The 17,963-nt window shown below is 36.1% G+C and overlaps 1 protein-coding gene across 8 annotated transcripts in view; it reads left to right on the forward strand.

Annotated features, from left to right (window-relative positions):
* Nucleotides 1-17,963, forward strand: part of CNKSR2 (connector enhancer of kinase suppressor of Ras 2) — a 271,774-nt gene that overhangs the window by 43,938 nt on the left and 209,873 nt on the right. For all 8 annotated transcript variants that reach the window (XM_080653010.1, XM_080653014.1, XM_080653011.1 and 5 more), the window contains exons 2-3: nucleotides 2,781-2,944; nucleotides 13,262-13,464. In XM_080653010.1, coding sequence (XP_080509136.1) covers nucleotides 2,781-2,944; nucleotides 13,262-13,464 — 367 coding nt within the window. The remainder of the gene's footprint in view (nucleotides 1-2,780; nucleotides 2,945-13,261; nucleotides 13,465-17,963) is intronic.

Below are 17,963 nucleotides of genomic sequence, written 5' to 3' on the forward strand. Positions count from 1 at the left end.
AGTGATAGGAGTTTTAGCTATTATGTGTCTATGCTGCATAGATCTTAGAGTTATGAGATTTAGGTCTTTAGTACTATTTTATTATGTATTTATTTTGTAGGTTTTTTGTAGATGACTCTTTTTGTACCATATTTTCTCTAGACCTAAGTTTGAGATGTTGGTTTTGACCTTTCAGTCAAAACAGCAACTCTCAAATATTATAAGGTCTTTGATTATTTATAATTCAGGTGAGAAAGCTATATAAAAGCACTTTATAATTCATAACTACATATATTGACATAAAGTGACATTACTATAATTTTATTATAATACCCCAGATGTATGTTTACCATATATTTTATATTTTTAATACAGGAGCCAATATACATCCTATATTATGGAGTAATATACCTCAATAACTAAATTAGGTACCAGTTAATGAGATCTAGGACAAGCCTCTCTTCCTTATCTCTAGCCTGCCACTTGTAACTGACTTGTTTGCTAAACTTAATGATGCTTAGCATTGGAACTGTAGTCCATCCATTATCATTGCTTTCCATAGAGGAATCATAAGAAAAATCAACTCAAAATAATAACATTCAATCATATTATTCTGCAATGTATCAAGACATTAATGCCTCAAAATGCCATATACCAAACATTTTGCCCACACTACTTTTAGATTTAGCTTCTATGTAAAATGTTCCTTTATGGCTCTGACCAGGTTATATAGCATAAAAATAAATGTTTAATGTTTTCAGTTTACACTTATTAAGCACCAGTCTGTGTCAGCCACTGTACTAAGTCCCAGATTCTCCAAATTTAGAAGACACAGTGTCCAGCTTCAAGCAATTTCCAGGCTATTTATTGGGCACACTGACATGGGAACAAGGAGTTATAATATAATATGGGCATTGTTGTAATGGAGGTCTGTGAAGTTGGAGATTCAGAAGTGAGGAGGGTTCTGGAATGAGTCTGTACAGGAAGGCAAGGTCTAGATCAGGAAGAGCTATGACCAGTATATAAAGGAGTTGAGATTTTATTTTGTCATAAATACAAGGAAACATTGAAAATTTTTGAAATAGTGAATGACATCAGAATTTTTATGTTAGGAAAGACGAATTGGAGGGTATCATAACTAGCAGCAGTAAAAACATAAAACTGCTTTAATCCAGATGAGAAAAATTCATGGCTTGATTTAGGCACTAGAGAATTAGAGGAAAGTACATATGTAAAATATATTTCAGAAGAACAATTTAGGACATGGAGATTGGTTGGATGCAGAGATATAAGGAAGGTAGATAAATCTAAGATGGCTCCCATATATTTGGGTTTTATACTGAGATAGATGGTGCTGCTGTTCATTGAGACAATGAATGCAGCAAAGTCTGAAATGGAAGTACAGGCTCTTAGTTGGTAGTTGAAGACATAGGCAGGGATGAGATTGTTCAGTTAGAATGTAAAGAGTGAGAAGTAAGGAGGCCAGAATGGGGTCCCTGGAAAGGAGAGCAACAGTATGTTAGGATAGTTGGAGAAAGTATTCTGAAAGGGGACTGAGAAGGAATGGACAAAGAGGCAAGAGAACTTGGAGAGAGCAATGTACACATACTATTGGAAAATGAAAGAAAGAGAAGATAATATAGTCAGACTGCAGGGGTAACTCAGGTTACATTGAGAAAGCTTGATAATATAGTAACTACATGTGTTGCCTTGGTACTAGACCCTATCAGAACCAGTTGGCTTTTAGGACTAAGTTTTTCCTGTCTCAGTGGCTACTTAATGTTATGGGATTTGACTTTCCTTTGCACATTTGTTCTAACCTCATCTCTGCTTTCTCTACTTGGTTATAATTTCTGCTCTGTAGTAATTCCAGCTGGATTGTAGCCCATTATGGTCTCTCATCTCTCTACTTGATATAATCAAGACCTTTTCGTTTTTGTGAATTGCCTAATTTTCTTGGTGTTCCTTATTTTAAAATCTGGAGAGAAGTAATATGCTTACGCTAGTTCATCATTTATATGAAGACATTTTATAGGTTATTGAAGCTAACCCATTCTATAGCCTAGCCAAACACTAAAGAAGTGCCCTAAATAATCTTGAAAAAATGTATCCACTGTGGATTTCAGCTCTCGAATTTGTGTAAAATCCAAATGCCAGTGGATTAAGAAGTGCATAGCAGTTGAGGAAATAATGGTAAGGTGTTTAATTCTGACGGGAATAACAGACTACTGGAGAACTGGAGATCAAAGGAACTCAAAGAAAGGTGTTATTTTTGTTTTATTTTGTTTTTTTAAGATGCCAGCAGTTTGGACAAAGAGTCAATGAATAGGAAAGAGTTAAAATAAAAAGAGCATTTAATTTTTTTAATTGTTGAAGTAGTGTTAAGGTGGCAGTAGATGGAATTCCAGAGCACGGGGAGATCAATTAGCCTTGTATAGGAAGAAAGATATCTCTCCTCTGCAGTGGGATTAAAGAAGGAAGGAGGAATGGGATGCAGATAACTTTGGAAATAGCACACTTTATTAAATAGTCAACAAAGAGAACTGCTGAGAAGAGAGGTAAAGAATTCCATAATTGCTGATTTGAAAATCCAAATAAGAATTTAACCATTAGGAATATGATGAAGTGATTTCTTCCCACTTAGCACATATATAGATTGAGAAAAGGTAGATGACTGAACTAGTCCAGAGTTCAAATAGACTGGACTTGTGGCTTGGGAGGGCTTAATGCTTGTTTTATTTTCCTATTTGTTTGGTTCAACTGATTTTTTTATTCTGGTCTACCATCTTTTTCTTTTGCAGGTCTTGATGACTGTTTGCAACAGTATATTAAGAACTTTGAGAGGGAGAAGATCAGTGGGGACCAGCTGCTGCGCATTACACATCAGGAGCTAGAAGACCTGGGGGTCAGCCGCATTGGCCATCAGGAGCTGATCTTGGAAGCAGTTGACCTTCTGTGTGCACTGGTAAGGACATAAACTGCTGGGAAGGGAAACTTTACTTTTTGTCGTTTACTTTCCTTTTAAACTTATTTTTTCTTTTTTTGTTTCCTTCCTTCTTTCCTTCTATTTTTAAAACTAATTTAAATACTAGTAGAGAAAGTCCCCTAAGGTTCAAACAACTGGATGTAGTATTTTCCTCCTTCATTAAATTTGGTATATTATACAGTGCCAAATTGCAAATTAAAGAAGTTTAGCCTTGGTCCAGTAGCTCAGTTGGTTAGAGCATTGTCCCAATATGCAAAGGTTGCAGGTTCGATCTCTAGTCAGGACACATACAAGAATCTACCAATGAATGCATAAATAAGTGAAACAATAAATGGATCTCTCTTTCCCATCCCTCCCTCTCACCCTCCCTCCATCTCTCTCCTTGCATGCTTTCTCTTTAAAATCAGTAACTAAAAATTTTAAAATTCCACAATTAACATAAAGGAGAGTTACAACTCAGCTAGTGATGTTGTATTCAGCTACTTGAAAAAATTAAGTTTAAGCTCACCAACGGAGTTTTCGTAGCATTTAGGGTATTCAATTGTATATAATCAGTTATAAAATCCATTCACTTCTGAAAGTTTTGATTTAGGATCACAAATATTAATTAATCCTATTTTATTTATTTATTTTTTAAATATATTTTATTGATTTTTTACAGAGAGGAAGGGAGAGAGAGAGAGAGTTAGAAACATCGATGAGAGAGAAACATCGATCAGCTGCCTCCTGCACACCCCGCTACTGGGGATGTGCCCGCAACCAAGGTACATGCCCTTGACCAGAATCGAACCTGGGACTCTTGAGTCTGCAGGCTGACGCTCTATCCACTGAGCCAAACCAGTCAGGGCTAATTAATCCTATTTTAGAAAAATTATTCTTCAATCGACTTATTTACATGTTCTTGATGTATGCATCCATGAAAATGGAATATTGTACTTTGTATGGTTACTTTTAGTATGTTAAAAGAGCAATACCTAATTAGAGAAGATAAAGCAATGTCAAAATAATCCTGCGAGATTCTGTTAGTACATTAGATATTCTGAGAGGAACATAGATTTTTTTCCATGTTAGATAAGATGACAATAACCTGATTTGTTTTACATTTTCCACATATTTGTGAAGGTGTAGAACTACATTGAAAAAGAACATGTCTTATAATATTCTGGGATTGAAATTTGGCTACATAAATTATTGACATTTATGAGGAAATAATTTCACCATAGCCTTAGTTATTTTATTTAAAACAGAGATAATAACAATTACCTTTTGATGTTGTTGTAAAAAGCAAATGAAATAGTGTTTGTATAGTGCCTAATTCAGCACCTGACACACAGTAGGCATTCAGTAAATAATAAGTATTATTAAGATGATGATGTTTAATAAGGAATGAGTGGATAATTAAACATAATTTAAAAATCAGTTAATACACTCAGCAGTGTGTGTCAGATGTAAGTTCTAGTTTCTACTCTCTTGAAAAGCCTAGAGAATGACATACAAATAATCACATTACTATAGTATAATTACTAAAATGAAGTATGTGCTAAATATGATGGGGGCACAGAAGTGAAAATAACTAGCTTGCCTAAAATAGATGGGTTTATATTGTAAAAGAGATAATATTTAAGAAACCTCATGGAGTATGAATGAGCATGTGTTTGGTAGATGGAGGAACAGAGGGAATGGTATTTTAGGTAGATAACATGTATACATGCACACAGAATAAAGAGCTTGCCTGGTGTGTTTGAAAAATGGTAAGCTATTTGGGATGACAAAAAAATAGGTGGGGAAACAGTAGAGGAAATTGGGCATGAAAAGATAGGGCCATAATGAGCAAAATAAACTGATGAACAAAATAGATCCAGAGACACAGAAGCATAGAGCAGACTGCAGAATCTCAGAGGGAAGGTGGGAAAGGGTGGGTGGGTGGGAAGAGATCAACCAAAGAACTTGTATGCATATATGCATAACACAGACAATAGAATGGTGAAGACCTTGGAGAGGTGGGGGCTGGCTAAAATGGATCAGTGGGGGGGCATATGTAATACTTTTAACAATAAATATTTAATTAAAAAAATTACGTGAGGGGGGAAAAGATAGGGCCAGACAGTAAAGCATAACATCATGGTAAGAGATTTGTACTTCCTAATGTGCGCATTGGAGAACCATGCAAGAATAATCAAATAATTGTATTTAAAAGGTAACTAATGGTAATGAAAATGATGGAATAAAGTGGGCATAAACTAAAGATGGGGAGAATAATTAGGTAATGTTTAAAATAATCTACTCAGGCTATAAGTAGGGCTTGAACCAAGGATGGATATGCAACAGGAATAGAGAAGAGCTGGTGAATATGAGGGTAAGATTAAGGAAGGAGTTGAGAAAGATTCCATCTTTTCTAGCTGCAGAGATAGAGTCGATGATTTTGTAGTAATGGACATAGGCAATGGCAGCAAGAATAGTGTTAGGTGGGAATATAAATCAAGTTTTGAATTTGTTGAATTTGAGGCATCTGAGTTATCGAGAAAGAAATACTAATCAGAGATGGACGTATGGGTTTGAAGTTGAAAAGTGTCTGAATATACAAATTTTGGAGTCTCAAGAATATAGGGATAGAATCCATAGATAGAGGGGAGGGCCTCTAGAATATATAAAACAAAGGACACAGCTCCACACTCAGCACTCTGGCTGAGTAGGAAGAAGAAGTTGCAGAGGAGGCTTATGGGGTGGTCAGAGAAGCATGAAAACAACCACTAAAGAGTTGTCACAAAAGCAATAGGGAATCCTATTTTCATTAAAGAATATCAATAATGTCATCAAAGTTCACACAAAAAAGCGAATTGGATAAGCAAGGGGGAAAAAGAGCAGACTGAAAGCAGTTTCTAAAGAAGACTAGAGTCTGAAACCATATTCATTGAATAGCAATTCCCACTTATATATTTCAGTCTTACCTTAATTATCATCTCCTCAAAGATATATTTCCTGATCACTCTTCCACCCATGTCTGTTCTAAAATTAACCCTCCAATGTTATTCTCTATCTTAACCATCATGCCATCTGTTAATTATAGATATATATGAGTGTTTATCATTTTAATATCCATTTCTTCATTAGACTGTAAGCTATGTGGGGAAAGTCACTGTTTATTGAACAGCTAGCATGTAGCACAAGTGCCAGACAAGAGTGGGTGCTGAATAAATATTTTTGGAAAGTATCAATGAAAGAGTCTTGACACATTTTTTACATAATAGTCTGGCAATCTTCTTATTTCCCTATTCCTGAGATAAGATAAATAAATTCAGACCAGAACACACATGTACACTCTATCCCTTGTATGAATCAGATCACAAAAATTATGTATGAAATAGACGAGTCCTTGGGGTAAGGTAAGGGTGGGTCCACAGTGCTTTTGCATGCTGGTCTCCAAATCTGAGTCAGAGTGACCATGAAGGTGCAATAGAGTGGTTTGGAAATGAGCATCTAATCCAGCAGTCCCCTATTTGCCACATCTTCTATAATAGCAGCAGTTGGGTGTGTCAGAGTTCGAAGTCCAGGGTGTATGTATGTCTTATAAGTAGAGCTTCATATAGGTGAGCCACTCGAGTGCTAGGCTCGTACACTGCCAGTTTAAAGAAGGAAGATTGATGATTGCAGTATTACCTACAGAGAGTCTAGACCTGTAGGCTTTGGAGTTTGGCTCCCAAACAAGCTCTGCTGACCTTAACTTAAAAGGATGACATCAGAGACATATGTCCAGACCATTTTGATGTTTGAGCTCTGGAGCTATGGTAAATCCCTTCAAATTCTAAGTTTTAATCCCTCTACAGTTGTGGGTTTAAACACCATAGTATTACATCATTTTCTTGGGAAAACTTCATTATGTGGTTGACCTGTTCTGGAAGTTAACACAGAAAAAAAAAACACAACAAAGAGTAAACTCATTCTTTGTGTTTATCCAGCAATAAATTGCTTACATTCCCCAGAGAGGTCAAATATTAAACTTCCTTTTCACTGCTTAATGGTTATATATCAGCAAGTTGGAAGTGCAGATATCTTCCAGTTTATGCAACAGATGTTTTCCAGTGAATATAAAGCAAATTACTGAGCAGTGAATTCTGATTTACTTCTACATGCCATTATAAAATCAGGAGGTGAGATCCCACATCAACAAGCTGAGGTGACTAGACCAGAAATTCTGCTATTGTGAATGAGGAACTGTCTTGTCTCTTTGAAACTAATGATTCTGCTGGCTTTTGTACTTTTTCTTACATCAACTGTACTTATTTCTTCTTTCAACACCTATATATTCATGTTCAAACAGTGCTACAGTGGGGAATACAATGATGAAGAAGGCATAATCTGTGCCCTTAAGATGTATGCTATCTAGTAAAGAAGACGATAGTCATGGAAAGATAATATAGATTTAAAGACAATCCCAGGGGAGTGCAGAAGGAAATGATGAACACTACTAGGGGATCCAGGAAGTGTAGGTGGGCTTTGCATTGAGACTTTCAGGATGAGAAGATGTTCACCAGACAAAAAAGTTGGGGAAATTTATGTAGGCAGAAGAAATATCATATGTAAAAACAATTGTGAAAGACTATGGAGTGTTCATAGAGAAATGAGAATTTTTATTTGGCTGGTGTACAGTGGGAAGTGATGGAAAGAAAGGCAACTTATACTTTGTACCACATGATAATTCTTTGCTTAGATTTTTGTTCCTCCAATATGCTTTCTGTCCAGTGCTTAGCACATAGAGGATATTAAATTAATGTTATCTTACTGGATAAAATTATCTGCCTTTCTCCAGAGAATCTTTTTTTTCTTGCTTACAGAATCTCTGACTGAAGTAGCTGTTCTAGTATAAGAAGACACAGAGTAATTAACAAATTCATTTGCTTCTTTTAAGCTTTGGAATATTTTCATCTGCCTTGTCTTAGTTATTCCTGATGGGAATAAATGTTTGGCAGCTAATTTTTATGAATCTATGCAGTATATACACTGAGTGGCCAGATTATTATGATCTCTGAACGCATAATAATCTGGCCACTCAGTGTGTGTATATATATATTAGAGGCCCGGTGCATGAATTTGTGCATGGGTGGGGTCCGGCCAGCCTGGCTAGGGGGAGGGGACATGGGTGGTTGGCCGGCCTGCCTACTGGTCGAACTCCTGATGGAGGGGACAATTTGCATGTTAGCCTTTTATTATATAGGATCTACACTGAGTGGCCAGATTATTATGCGTTCAGAGATCATAATAATCTGGCCACTCAGTGTATTTATTAAGCACCAACTATATTGTTTGTACCATCTTATTCTAGAAAGAATTAAGCTATTCATGATTTGGAGGTGTATGAACTCTTTCAAGCTGTTATGCTTTTATTTAATATGCTTAATAGTAAAGCATAAACAAACTATATATAGTTTAATGCATAGCCCTTAATTTATATTCTGACAATACACCTTTTATCTGGAAGTATAGTAAATCATTTATGACAGGATAAAAATAGTTTGCATTTCATTCTTTGTGTACTTTTCATATAATAGGTAGGCATTTTGCAGGAAATTTTTGATGTCTGCAATTGCTAGGATTTGTTTCTTTGCAATATAATTGCTTGGTTCATTCATCTCAAAATAATTTCTAAAAAACTTCATTAAAGCAATCTATTTAGGACTCACTCATTTTTAAAGCAAAGTATTATGAAACCTAAACACCTGTTACATGATACATTCAAATGAGAAGCTCTGACTAAAATAGCATTGACATTGTAAAATATGTGGTGTCAGTATTGAATATTTTTAGTTGTGTGTTTAGTGAGACTTTGCCACTAAAATGTTAAGTGTGTTCCATTATTCCTTTCTTCTCTGTGGTTTTGCATGCATATAATTCAAAGAAAAGAGCAGTATGAACTTATTAACACTGGTTCCTTAAGACTAGACAGGCTATGTTGAATCAGTCCAGAGTCACAAAAGATTCCTGGCAGACATCTTATTGGCCAAGTATATGAACAAATAGGTAACATAGGAAAAGAAAGTAGGTGAATACATTTTATGTTCAAACTTGTTTATGTAGTCTTTTCTATAACAATAGTGATGCCTAGTTTTTCCATGCATATCCAGTGAAAAGCCAGTCTGTAATGAATAAACTTGTATTTTTATAAGGTTGAGGTAGTACATACCTGTGGCCAAAAGCAAAGAATTGCTTTATTTACCTGACTAGAGGCCCGGTGCATGAAATTCGTGCATGGGGGGGGTCCCTCAGCCCAGCCTGCACCCTCTCCAATCTGGGACCCCTCGAGGGATGTCCGACTGCCGTTCAGAACCGATCCAGGATTGGGCCTGAACGGGCAGTCGGACATCCCTCTCACAATCCAGGACTGCTGGCTTCCAAATGCTCGCCTGCCTGCCTTCCTGATTGCCCCTAACTGCTTCTGCCTGCCAGCCTGATCACCCCCTAACCACTCCCCTGCCAGCTTGATTGATGCCTAACTGCTCCCCTGCAGGCCTGGTCGCCCCCAACTTCCCTCCTCTGCCAGTCTGGTCACCCCTAACTGCCCTCCCCTGCAGGCTTGATCGCCCCCAACTGCCCTCCCTTGCAGGCCTGGTCCCTCCCAACTGCCCTCTACTCCTGGCCTTACTGCCCACAACTGCCCTCCCTTGCAGGCCTGGTCCCTCCCAACTGCCCTCCCCTGCTGACCATCTTGTGGTGGCCATCTTATGTCCACATGGGGGCAGCCATCTTTGACCAACATGGGAGCAGCCATCTTGTGCGTTGGAGTGACAGTCAATTTGCATATTACTCTTTTATTAGCTAGGACTAGAGGCCCGGTTCACGAAATTCGTGCATGGGGGTGGGGGGTGTCCCTCAGCCCAGCTTGCACCCTCTCCAATCTGGGACCCCTTGAGTGATGTCCGACTGCCCGTTTAGGCGCTATCCCATCAGGATCGGGCCTAAATGGGCAGTCAGACATCCCTCTCACAATCCAGGACTGCTGGCTCCCAACTGCACGCCTGCCTGCCTTCCTGATTGCCCCTAACCGCTTCTGCCTGCCAGCCTGATCACCCCTTAAACACTCCCCTGCCAGCCTGATTGATGCCTAACTGCTCCCTTGCCAGCCTGTTTGCCCCTAACTGCCCTCCCCTACAGCCCTGGTCACCCCTAACTGCCCTCCCCTTCAGGTCTGGTCCCCCCCACTGCCCTTCCCTGTAGGCCCAGTCGCCCCCAACTTCCCTCCCTTGCAGGCCTGGTCCCTCCCAACTGCCCTCCCCTGCAGGCTTGATCGCCCCCAACTGCCCTCCCTTGCAGGCCTGGTCCCTTCTAACTGCCCTCCCCTGCTGGCCATCTTGTGGTGGCCATCTTGTGTCCACATGGGGAGCAGGATTTTTGACCACATGGGGTCATCCATCTTGTGTGTTGGAGTGATGGTCAATCTGCATATTAATCTTTTATTAGATAGGATGCTTGTTTACATGATAGGCAAGGGAGTGTAATTTACTGGTAACTTAGCAAGTCACAACACACTATCCTCTTTCATGAAAGAAATAGCAGGAAGATATTTGTGTTGACAGTAATTGATTTTGAGCTACTTAGAATTGACAATTGTGAGGACAAAAATTAACTTGAGTGGTCAGTTAATCCATCCTTTTCTTAATATAGTACCACAATAAGATTCTAACCTATTTTTATAACTTCTAGAATTGAAAAAATGCTTTTGAATTATTAGTTTAACTAGTTATATTTGTTAACTAGGATCAGTTTTAAGTATTTCCCTCTCAGTTTTTTACTGATCTTTTATCTCTTGCCTCTACATTCTTCTATCCTCCTCATTTTTCACCTTTTCTCCATGTAGGATATTTTTTTCAGTAGGTTTCCAAGTTTGGAGGCTTTCTCAGGATATCTTTCCAAGTTTTGTCCAGAGGACTTTTCTATTCCCTAATTCTTGAATTGTATTAAAAATAAAATTAATACTGTCTTAAATGTAGAAGTTTTCAAAGTACTTTTGCTTTGCCTTCAGATTTTTATTATTGAGATGCTTATATAGATAAATATAATTTAAATTAATTTTTATGGAAGCTAATGACTACAGAGTTAAACCATTACCAGGTTGATTGATTAGAATCTAATCAATTCCTCTCTAATAAACTATTATAATTTGAGCTTCTCTAAGAAAATGTTATAATTTGTTTATAAATAAAAAGTTCCTCATTAAAATCATTAGTATGCAAAAATGCAAACATTGTTATACTTCAGGGAAAATGCTTTAACACAGGAAAACATCTGAAAATATTTTAAGGACTTCAGAAATATTTACATTTAGTTAATATAACTGCAAATTGTTCTATCTAGTCATTAGAGAGTACTTTTTATAAACTTATACAAAGATTTCCTTCTTAATATAGTGACAATCTGCATTAAATCTTTCAAAGGTTTCACAGATAATCCATGCTCAGGTGCAATAGAATTTGAATAGAATGTTGTTTTATTTGTGCAAGCCAAACCTTTTAACTTGAGAGAGAAAATATTGCTATTTAAATTAAGCAGTGAAAATTCTATAATTTTAAAAAAACAAATCCTTGGCTCCAAAAAGATGTTCTTTTTGTAAAAATGTAAATTCTCAGCAAAGAACAATCAGACTTTTATCACTATTAAATCTTTAGTGTTAACATACTTAACATAATGGAGTATTTAATGTTTATGCATCCAAACCGTCTCCAGTCCCTCCTTTTATCTCCTCTAAATTTGCTTTTCTTAAATTACTATGGAAAAAATAAACCTAAATTTCACATAGAATAGGTACTTCCAGTGGTTGTTAACTTAATAATAATAGGTACTTCTAGTGGTTGTTGACTTAATAATATAGCTAAACTCATGTACCATTTGCTTCCCTTTTTTACTCCCTTAGTATTTTATCTTCCATTTTGTATCATTTGTTGTCACCAAGCATCCTGATGACTTGTTCCATTCTGAACTCTGTCTACTCTAAGCTCTGAGCTCTTTAAGCAAACAAAGAAATCTTCGGGTTTTATAATTTCTATAAAGTGATAATACTTTTAATTCTACACGGGACAATAATGTATGTTTTGTTGAGTAGTTCAGTCATCGTATCCTTTGATCGAGTTAGCCAGCCTTTCTTAGAGATGTTTTACAACTCGCAATTAGCTGCTTTAAAATTTAATTGTAACTAAAATCTTCCCCTAAAGTTTATTTGAGGGGATCCTATAATATTTTCCTAATGAATACGGAAAAAGCTTGTTTGCATTATTTCTTGTAATCACTTTCTGCATTAATTTGTAGATAAAATATTTAGGGTAAAGTAATAAACATTACTAGAAATTGAAAAGTGAGACCAAAGAAACGAAAACAAATACACTTACCAAAAAGTCACTATGATTGCCTTAGATGTGTTTCACATTTGACTGTGAGCTAATGTAACCATGATAAAAGTAAATATAAGTTTAATTTAATAATTTGTATTATAAAAGGGAGAAAGTGCATTGGTTCCCCTGAGGAAGCAGAGTTTTTCCTGATACCATATTATAAAAGAAACTTCTTATTTAAACATTATAGAGAGGACACAGAAAAAAAGATATTCTTTGATCTATTTCTTGCTTCTTTTTATTGTTGGGTTGTGCTTACATTGCTCACTTTGAGGGCAGAATTTTTCCTAGCACCTACAATCACAATATGCACATCTGTTAGAATAGATACTCAAAAATAATTGTTGACAATAATGAATTTCACAAGCAAATGAACTTATGTTTGGGTTTTGAAAAACACTTATGGATCCTTATAATCTTTTTCTGTCTTGGGTGGTATAGTTCCAAGATATAATGCCCTCGTCTATCCATGTTCATATTAGTACTTTACTAGTACACATTTTATTGTAATTTATCTGACATTTCCCCAAATCCTCACTTGACTGGATCCACTAGACCAGGAATCCTAGCTTACCCATTTGTAACTTAAAAAATTTTTTTTATTGATTTCAGAGAGAGGAAGGAAGAGGGAGAGATAGAAACATCAGTGATGAGAAAGAATCATTGATCAGCTGCCTCCTGCATACCCCCTACTGGGGATCAAGCCCGCAACCCGGGCATGTGCCCTGACCAGGAATCGAACCAGGGACCTCTTGGTTCATAGGTCAATGCTCAACCACTGAGCAATACCGGCCAGGCTCATTTGTTACTTTTAAGACTAGTTCCATGGCTTGTACTTGTAAAGTGCTCAGTAAATATTTTGATGAATGAATAAAATATTGACTTTAAGTATATTTGTTCTCTTTCTTTTATAATTCAGAATTATGGCTTGGAAACAGAAAATCTAAAAACCCTTTCTCACAAGTTGAATGCATCTGCCAAAAATCTACAGAATTTTATAACAGGGAGGAGAAGGAGTGGCCATTATGATGGGAGAACCAGCCGAAAATTGCCAAATGACTTTCTGACTTCAGTTGTGGATCTGATTGGAGCAGCCAAGAGCCTACTTGCCTGGCTGGACAGGTAAAAATCTTCCAAATGTTTCAGAAGTAATTTTCTTTGAACACCAGTTTGAATATGATATTATTCCATGTTTTCTTGTGAAAGGATTGGACAGGTAGAGACACACACATTCAAAAATATATGCAAGCACACACATAGCAATCTATGAAGTTAGACAGTGGTGTTTTATGTTTGTTTCACAGGAAGAGGAAATGTGACAAAAACCTGAAGGAAATTGTTTAAAATCATCTATTTGGCTTCCATTGCTGCAAAATTTCTCAAAATGCAGTTTGTGTTATATCATACCATGGTGATCAATGAAATCAAATGTAATTTAACATTTTGACCATAAAAGTGAAATACGTACTGGGAGGGGGGGGCAACCTTGTGATAACTTTAAAACTTCTACTGAGACTTTTTTGTAAATTGAAAAAAGAAAACTGAAGTTTATATTTTGAAGATCTTTCACAGAAAAATTTAGTTCCAGGCTGACTTGTCTATAATGATGATGTTTTTAACAGTTTAAGTTTTTCAAAGGAAAGATGAGAAGGGGGAAAAAAAAGGAAGAAATTATTTGCCATGCTAAGGCATTTGGACTTAATGCTGAAGGCAGTGGGGGCCTATTTAGGGTCATTGTTGTGTTCTGATTTGTAAATTTTGAAGACTACTTGGGCTATGGTGTTGAGAAAGATTAGAGAAGATTAAGGCTAGAAAAAGTGAAACCAGTTAAGAAGCTATTTTAGAAACTAATCATGCTGCTGCTACTGTCAGTGGTTCTGATATTAATACCTCCAGCCACACTAATTTAATACAGTAACAATAGGATGGTTGTCTTTATTTTACAGATAGGAAAACTAGCACTTACAGAGGTTAAGTTCAAAACCAAATGACAATTAAGCATTGGAGCCAGGATTCAGTCCAGGTATCTGACTACAGAATTGATCCTCTCCCCTGCTCTTTATTGATACTTTTAATTAATCAGAGAAGGAGCAGTGAGGATGGAAGAATGTTGGAGATATTTATGCAGATAAATAAGACTTGGTGACAAGTAAGATCTAGAAACTAAGGAAAAAGGAGATATATTAAATTAAGGGTATCTGACTTGGCTGAACTAATGGATGGTAGTGCCATTAACAAAAGAGGAGGAACAACTTATGGTGGAAGACAAATGTTGAGTGTCAGGCATTATAAATTGTGATGGCTGGAAAATATTCAAGTGATAAGGTCTTTAGAGTATTGCTGTTCATAAAAGATATATGGTTGATAGAAATTTTGGGATCATCAAAGTCATAGATATATTAATATGGTGGTGTAAGGAGAATTATAGAATTCTCTGCTCTATTTATTTTCCATAACACATAAACCCTTCTAACACACTACATAATTTACTCATGTAGTATTTTTAATTTTATTTTATTGTTTAAAGTATTACAAATAGTAGTACATACGTCTTCTTTTTTCATGTAGTATTCTTAATGTTTTTGTCTGACTAGTCTTTATATGACTAGTGTGCTTGAAGACAGCAGGGATTTTCAGCTCTTTTGTTCAGTGATATCTCAATTATCTAGAAGAGTTTCTAACCTGGCAGGGGTCCTCAAACTACGGCCTGCGGGCCACATGCGGCCCACCAAGGACATTTATCCGCCCCACCGGGTGCCGCTGCCTGTCCTGCTTAGCAGCCGACTCGTCCCGGGCCCACAGTGCGCATAGGAATTTGTTCATAGTTTTTTTTTAAACTATAGTCCGGCCCTCCAATGGTCTGAGGGACAGTGAACTGGCCCCCTGTTTAAAAAGTTTGAGGACCCCTGCGTAGTGGGTACTAAAGAAATACATTTGAGTGACTGAAGAGAACTTGGATGAGGAATGAGCTCTGTGGACCACAACAACTGAAGAATGATTAGAAGTTTAGCTATGGGGAAAAAAAAGCAAGATATAACTAAAGAGGAAGGAGAAAATTGGTTGAGAGTGGTTTCATGGAAGCAAAGGCAGTAAAGAGTTTGTTGTCTTTCTATTGAGATTTTGGTGTTGCTTTTTTTTTCAACTTCATTTAGATAAAATTAACATGACATTGTGCAAGTATAAGGTGTACAATGTGATGATTTGATACACATTTGTATTGCAAAATGATTACCACATTAAGGTTCATTAAAATGTTCATCACCTCACATAATTACCTTTTCTGTGCAAGGGGAGAATGTTTAAGGTGGGAGTAAAGAGATGTAGGAGCAAAAGGAAGTGGTCAGTAGAGTCAAATGCTGCTGTGAGATTAAGTAGGTTAATGACTGAAAATGTGTTGTAGATTAGGGAATCAGGATATATGTGACCTTACCAGCACCAGTTTAGTGTTTTTACATGAATTGGTAATGAGTTAAAGGTAAGTGATAACTCCTCTTTGAAGAAATGTTTCTGTGAAATGCTTTGTTATTCAGAATAGTTTAGTATCATATTAACATCCCCTTTGCATAGATTCTTAATATTTTAGTGGTGATGGAAAAGAGAAAAGACATATGATGAGTGCTAATTCTGTTTTGGAAGCTTGACTTTGCTTCCTCCTCTTACCATGGATTGTATGAATATCTTCACTGCTCCTTGGCCAGTATACATTTCAGAAGGTCCCCAAATCAATTTAAATGTAATAGGATTGTATCTTCAACTGTGCCAGGTGAAATGTTTATTTAGGCTGTTTGTTTTTCTGACACTTAGCCCAGACTTTTATTAGCTATTGTTAGTGTGTTTGTATTTAACTTATATTTTTATTCCTTTCAAAGAAAAAAATATTTTTAGGTAGCAAACAAGCAAGACAACACTCCACGTGCCCTCTTGTGTCATTGTGCTCTACAAATTACAAAGGAAACAAAACACACCAATCAATGTTAGAAAAGCCGAAAGAGCAGTGTTCTCCAAGACCATTATTGTGAATCCCTACTGAAATGCATCCTGCAGTAGTTTAAAGGGCAGGTGACTGATAAAGAGTTGAGATTCAGCTCTGTCTCAAGCCTTGGGTAACCTTAAACTTAACCCCTGTTTTTATTTTCTTTTTAGAATAAGGATATAAGACCTATAGAATTTGAAGGTCTCTTCTAAGCTCTAATATTCTATAACTCATGGGCCTTGTTCACAAAAGCCACATGAGGAATATATATATAATTTATTTCCATTTATGTAATCTCAAAGGATAAACACTAACAAAACTTATTAGTGACATATAGAATCACGATTTAAGTCCCTAACTCTCCTCTAAATAAATTTAGTTAATATTTTTGTTTGCTTCATTTTAAGTTCTAGAACAGAGCTAATCTATATTTATGCTTTCTTTATATAAGGTTAAGAATATGTCTTGTCTTGTTTTATTTTTGTTTCCTTTTAAATAACTTAGAACTTACATAGTTAATTATAAAAGTTCCATAGAAATAATGTTGATCAAAAGTTCTTAATATTTTGATTTGTCAGTATAGATTTGCTTTACTTTGCAGAGTTTAAAATGGCCACTGCAATCAAATATTGCTAAGCATTGGGTCTTTAACCTTAGTTTATTCCTTTGGTTTATAATATGATATAATTCTGCCAGTTTAAATATGGTTATTTTGTTGTAAAACAAGCGGCTTAATTTTTTAAAGCAATAAATTTTTGGCATTAAATTTTTGTTACATTTTGGGGAGAACTTGCATGCCCAGCAATATGATCGGATTTAATTGCAATTTTTATTTTATGTCACTTGAAGGGGGAGAGAGGAAAAGAAAAATAAGCAAAAATCTTTAACTCTGGAGACTGAACTAGATACTTTACATATATCAACTCATTGAAGTCCCACAAAGTAGGTATTATTATCCCCATTATATACTGTATATGAGACATTAAATAATTTGCCTAAAGTCATTCATCTAGTATGAAGATTATAATTTGAATCTATTTTTATCTGATACCAAAGCCCTTCTTATTTCTTCTTTATCATTTTCCTTTGTCATGCTACATCTCCTTTTGAAAGCTGACCCATTATTAAGGATTTTGAGGAAGTGATCCTTAGGAATGAAGCATATACATTGAGTGGCCAGATTATTATACATTCAGAGATCATGATAATCCGGCCACTCAGTGTATACGCATTTATTTGCACTTTAGTATTCTCTTGAAATTCTAAAGAATATCATTTTTCTACTTTTGTCCTTCATAATTCAAATTGCTATACAGAATTTTATTTATTGAAAGTTTATCTCTCATTCTACTTTGAAGGCATCAGTGAGATATCGTTTGATGTTGAAAAACTTGAATGTTTAAGGCTTAAGAGGTGGGGTGCGAGGGAAAAATGTTTACAATTCATAAAAAATCTAATTCCAGTGGAACTTCCATTCAAATAAGATTTATTTTCAAAAACAAGCTCCTTACATTTCTTACCAAAAACAAAATCTAAGTCTAACAAAAAGTTTTTCTCACATTTTCAATATTGACTTGAATGAAATAGACTTTCCCAGAGGAAAAGCCTCAGAGTTGAATCACAGGTGGTAGCTTTACTATTTATTCTC

The sequence above is a fragment of the Plecotus auritus genome (assembly GCF_963455305.1).
Source record: "Plecotus auritus genome assembly, chromosome: X".
NCBI classification, from domain to species: Eukaryota; Metazoa; Chordata; class Mammalia; order Chiroptera; family Vespertilionidae; genus Plecotus; species Plecotus auritus.